Source organism: Pundamilia nyererei, unplaced genomic scaffold (genome assembly GCF_000239375.1).
Source record: "Pundamilia nyererei isolate P.nyererei 1_Seehausen unplaced genomic scaffold, PunNye1.0 scaffold00266, whole genome shotgun sequence".
Classification (NCBI taxonomy): Eukaryota; Metazoa; Chordata; class Actinopteri; order Cichliformes; family Cichlidae; genus Pundamilia; species Pundamilia nyererei.
The window spans coordinates 596,287-601,871 of record NW_005187667.1 but is presented as its reverse complement, the minus strand read 5'-3'; the positions used below and the strand labels follow the sequence as shown (position 1 = coordinate 601,871).

At 49.3% G+C, this 5,585-nt stretch overlaps 2 protein-coding genes across 2 annotated transcripts in view; both read left to right on the top strand.

Moving 5' to 3' along the window:
• dub (duboraya) overlaps window positions 1-2,215 on the top strand; it is an 8,992-nt gene extending 6,777 nt beyond the window's left edge. The window contains exons 5-8 of the mRNA XM_005750247.1: window positions 515-583; window positions 790-1,029; window positions 1,133-1,561; window positions 1,654-2,215. Coding sequence (XP_005750304.1) covers window positions 515-583; window positions 790-1,029; window positions 1,133-1,561; window positions 1,654-1,677 — 762 coding nt within the window. The 3' untranslated portion in view covers window positions 1,678-2,215. The remainder of the gene's footprint in view (window positions 1-514; window positions 584-789; window positions 1,030-1,132; window positions 1,562-1,653) is intronic.
• Window positions 2,216-4,719: 2,504 nt separating this feature from the next.
• The window catches only part of guca1d (guanylate cyclase activator 1d), a 9,038-nt gene continuing 8,172 nt past the window's right edge, over window positions 4,720-5,585 (top strand). Inside the window, exon 1 of the mRNA XM_005750246.1 lies at window positions 4,720-5,083. Coding sequence (XP_005750303.1) covers window positions 4,889-5,083 — 195 coding nt within the window. The 5' untranslated portion in view covers window positions 4,720-4,888. The remainder of the gene's footprint in view (window positions 5,084-5,585) is intronic.

The window sequence follows — 5,585 nt, the reverse complement described above, 5'->3', positions numbered from 1 at the left end:
GTCACTCTCGATACAAACAGGAAGTAGACACAGATCCTGATGCTGGTTCTGCAGGACATTTCTTCTTGTTAAATGGCACTTTTTCCTTCCCACTGTTGCCAAGTGCTTGCTCTGATCGTCAGAGTCTCTTTCCTACAACAATCAGCACCTTGAGGTGTCTGTTGTTGTAAACTGGGCCTTTATATCTGCAATTTAGTTGCACTGTTTGTAATATTTAAGTTTGAGCCAATAATCGTCGTTGCTCGAGTCCACGCACCCTTCAGAGGTAACTCAAGAGCATGATGGGATATATTGTCAAAGAAAATCCACGAACTGTGACTGAACACTTTAGTTTTATACTGTTTCACGTTCTTCAGGTGTCGTGACGGAAAAAAGGCACAAAAATTAAACATGACAAACGTTCCCGAGGAGCTCCTCGCCTGGTCTCCACATTTACATGAAGATCTATGAAATAAACGCACCTGTGTGTGTGTGTGTGTGTGTGTGTGTGTGTGTGTGTGTGTGTGTGTGTCAGCCTCCTGCAGGTGCCCCGACGTCACCTGTCAAAGTCAAGAGGAACTCTGGTCTAATTGAGAAAATCCAGGTGAGTCCAGCAGGTTTCTGCTGCCCCCTGCTGGTGTAAACATGCACCGACATCACTCTGACATCGTTCTGACATCGCTCTGACATCACTCTGACATCACTCTGACATCACTCTGACATCGTTCTGACATCGCTCTGACATCACTCTGACATCACTCTGACATCACTCTGACATCCTTCTGACATCCTTCTGACATCGCTCTGCAGGCTGAACTCGTGCTCTCGCCCACGGGTCCTCCTATGAAGAGCCCTGGCATCAGGATGCTGCCTCTCAACTTCCCCCTGCCCTCCCCTGGCTCCGCCCCACCTGCTACCTCAGTAACCACCTCGTCCTCAGCAACCCCCACCAGCCCAGTCACCTCTCCTGTAACTGAAACGGAAGGCCCCGCCTCTTTTGAGGAACCTGCCACTGTGGCGGAGGGATCGGTCCTGCAGAGCATCAACAAGGTGAGACCCCTCCAAGGCGTTCATGTGATGCATTCAGTGACCTGTAAATACCTGCGCCGGCCAGCCTAAACACTCAGTTGATCACCCTTTGGTTCTCCTCCAGGGCAGAGCTCGCCACTCCATCCGCCGCCGTCCGCCATCACGCCGCCACAGGACATCCAGCAGTGGAGAGGTGGAGGCCAAAGATGCATCAGACACACAGGTGAGCTCCACGACTGACCCCGCTGACAAAACTGCAGCAGGCGGCGAGCAGGACGGCGAGCAGGGCAGTGAGGGTGACGTGTTCAAGAAGGAGGATCAAACAGACGCCCCAACAGCTCCTGAGAAAAACCAAACTCACGAAGAGGAAGAGCCAAATAGCGGCGACGGTGATGTGCAGGAGAGAGAGAAAGGGTCTGCAGAAGAAGAGGAGGAGGAGGCACCATCATCATCAGAGAAGAAGGAGGAGGAGCCGAGGTCGCCAGAGACGCAGAAACAGGACCCGACCGAAGACGCTACACTGACAGACAGCAAAGAAGAAGAACAGAGCGAGGTAAAGTACTTGTTCTCCTTCCAGAGTGACATCAGTGCAGTACTCTGTGTACTTTGTGTACATGTACTGAAAAACTGCAACGTTTCCCGCAGGAAGCAACGAGCTCAGCCCGATGAGGACCACGCGTCGACGAGCCCCTGGAGTGCTGGGAGAGAAACCCCGTATCAGCTACACCTGACTGAAGAGGCCTGCAGACGCTCAGGAGGCGAATATTTAGAAACTCTGAGGCGCTGCCCGCCATCTGCGAATGAGCGAAGATGCTCGGCCAATCGTGCGAAGGTCCAGTCGAGCTTGTTCGTTTCCACTCAACGCCTTTCCACACCACAACACTGCATTCTTCCTGTTCAGCCATATATACTGTGACCTGTCTGTTCTTACTGTGTGCTGCCTTCCATGATGATGATGATGATGATGAGTGGTTTGTGTCTGTGTTTAAAGCCACAGCTGTGAGGGAACCCTCGAAGCCTCGTTAGGTTTGACTGATTTCTGGGAACCTCCGAGGTTTTGATTGGATGGTGACACGCAGCCTGAGGAGGCGGTGACGTCACAAAGTGCTTCTGATGATGAAATTAAAATACTTTTGCTACCATAATGATGATCTGCTCTGTTGTATTTTATCTGGCAGTGCTCAAAGAAATAAAGAGTTGCTAATGACTTCTGATTTTTCCGTGTCACAGCTGCAGCGCGATGACGAAGCTACCTGTCAGTCAAACAGGACACGCCCCTGATAATGCAAACTTATCAGGGGCGTTAAACACATGAAGGTGGATGTCAGCTGTACAAGTCTGGCCCACTGGGCTCTGGTGAAGTACAGAGTAGAAATTTGAGACTTTTAACTGTATTTTAAAAAGTTTTATCTTTACAAATAAAGACTCATCGTAGTCTCCAAATTAACAATATGGTAAATGGCCTGTATTTGTATAGCGCTTTACATATCCAGTCATCCACACACTGGTGATGGCAGCTACATCGTAGCCACACCCACCCTGGGGCGCACTGACAGAGGCGAGGCTGCCGGACACTGGCGCCACAGGGCCCTCTGACCACCACCAGTAGGCAACGGGTGAAGTGTCTTGGCCAAGGACACAACGACCGAGACTGTCGGAGCCGGGGCTCGAACCGGCAACCTTCTGATTACAAGACAAACTCCCAACTCTTGAGCCACGATCGCCCGATAACCAATAGGTTAATCTATTGCAATGGTACACAACGTGTGAGGAGGAAACAGTGGGAAGGAAAAACTCCCTTTTAACAGGAAGAAACCTCCGGCAGAACCAGGCTCAGAGAGGGGCGGGGCCATCTGCTGTGATTGGTTGGGGTGAGAGAAGGAAGACAGGATAAAGACATGCTGTGGAAGAGAGACAGAGGTTAATAACAGATATGATTCAATGCAGAGAGGTCTGTTAATACATAGTGAGTGAGAAAGGTGACTGGAAAGGAAAAACTCAATGCATCATGGGAATCCCCCGGCAGCCTACGTCTATTGCAGCATAACTAAGGGAGGATCCAGGGTCACCTGGTCCAGCCCTAACTATATGCTTTAGCAAAAAGGAAAGTTTTAAGCCTAATCTTGAAAGTAGAGATAGTGTCTGTCTCCTGAATCCAAACTGGAAGCTGGTTCCACAGAAGAGGGGCCTGAAAACTGAAGGCTCTGCCTCCCATTCTACTTTTAAATACTCTAGGAACAACAAGTAGGCCTGCAGAGCGAGAGCCAAGTGCTCTAATAGGGTGATATGGTACTACAAGGTCATTAAGATAAGATGGGGCCTGATTATTTAAGACCTTGTATGTGAGGAGCAGGATTTTGAATTCTGGATTTAACAGGAAGCCAAAACAGGAGAAATCTGCTCTCTCTTTCTAGTCCCTGTCAGGACTCTTGCTGCAGCATTTTGGATCAGCTGAAGGCTTTTCAGGGAGGTTTTAGGACTTCCTGATAATAATGACAAACTAATGGAACTTCGTACGCTCATTCAGCAGCAGGTAAAAACTTTCAAGGTCAAAACACAAGAAAAAAAAATTCTCTCAAAATTTAGAGACATCATGAAATCACATCAGGTACGATGAGATGATGAACATGGCGTCCTGACCAACCTCAGTAAGACTCGGGCCAGATTTAATCTTCACATCTGAGCCTTCAGTGATGTGAAACAGTGTGACAACGTGAAGCAGGCCAAAGACCTCAGACACATCCTGCTGTGATGTAAAGAAACACCAGAGTCAGTGACATCATCAGTCTGACTCCAGTGATCCACAGTGGGAGAAAACCCACAGTGGGTGAACCTTCCCAGGAGTGACCGGTCGACCAAAATTACTCTTCAGAGAAGAACCCAGAAGAAGACCTGCAGGCTTCACATGTCTGAGCTAAGGTCAGAGGTCACGATTCAACAATAATAAAGAGACTAAACAAAAATGACATCCATGAGTTTAAGGAGAAACTCACTGATCAGGTCAAAGTGACCAGAAACGACATTTTGTGTTTATTTTTCTTGTTTGATGAAAGTGTGACCAACAGGACGTCTCAGCTCTGATTTAACCTGCCGGCAGGTCCAGCCGCTGCCTGGATGATCTGATTAGAGCGCCGTGCGTCTCTGCTTGAGGCCGCTGATGCTCGGGCCGTGGTTTCAGGCGTTGGGTGGAATAATTAAGGAAACGGCCGTGGGTAACTTACTTAAAGAAAACTTTCCAGAACAGAAACTGACACACAGCAGAGCTTTGAAAGAAACTAAACCAAAGTAACTGCTTTGAAGTCATCAGTTCTCGTGCCTCCTTCACTTCCTGCTTGTGTGAAAGAAGGAGAAAAATAGTCACAGACGTTTCTGGATCCCTGCACCGTGGGAGCAGCTGGTCTTGGTCTTCAGTGGTCTGCTTGTTCTCTGGCGTGGGCGTCTTTCTCCTTGGTTCTCGTGTGTTTCTGAACTTTTCCCCTCAGCTGAGCAGCGAGGAACGTCCTGCGTGGGCGTCACGTTGGGAAACCTCTCTGTGTGAACGCAGCCTGCCAGGTGAGCCGGTTACATAATTCTGCTTCCAGGGCCATCCCGCCCTCCTGCAGGCACCTGTCCTGGATCGGCCTCCGCAGCACAGCCCTGTGGTGATCTCATTAGGGAGTTATTTTCAGTGCTTCTTTGGTTCTTCCTGCAGGACCTAAGAGGGTTACAGAGTCCTGAGGTTCGCTCGGTGCCTGCAGAGTCACGGCAGGCTGGATGTGGGCCACCTCGAGCCTCCGCCTGCAGCCTGATCGTCTTCTGTGGGGTTTCCTGTCCTGAGGAGGATCGCAGGACTGCAGACCGCCTTTAACAAGCAGCGCACCGGGCCTCGGTCTCCTCCGCCATGGGGAACCACGGCTCGACCCTGGACGACATCCTGGCAGAGGACATGCACCACTGGTACAACAAGTTCATGAAGGAGTCTCCGTCAGGCCTCATCACGCTGTTCGAGCTGAAGGCCATACTCAACCTGAAGGGCATGAACGAGGACGCCAACCGCTACGTGGAGCAGGTCTTCTTCACCTTCGACATGGACGGGGTGCGTTCCACGTCAGTTTGCCCAGCCTGTTCTTCCATGTTTCTGCAGGAAAGTAAAAGTAATCTGACAGCAGTGACACGTCGACGGGTTTAGAGCTGATTTGCTTTCCTGCACCTTATTTAGTCTATTTCTGACCAAAACATCTAATAATGACATATAACCTGTTATATCAGGCTGGTAGTATGACAGCTAGTTATGAGGCTTTGATATCAATTTGAGACGAGTGTTACTAAAGTGGGGTTAAAGGTCACATGAAAGCTCAGCTTAAAGAAAGAAAGACTCTACATGGGACGTGCTTTGAAATGAAAACGTCTGATTTATGAGAGAAAACTCGACCTACTGCTTGTAGGGCTGAGCTGAGAGCCCTGCAGCTTGTGAATGAGCCCAATCAATAATCAATAATGCTGACCGGGCTTTCCTTATTGATAAATCTGACTGTGGATACAGGATGTACCAAAACCAGTCATCAGATATCTAAAGGCTATGTTTTTAAAGTAGTGGA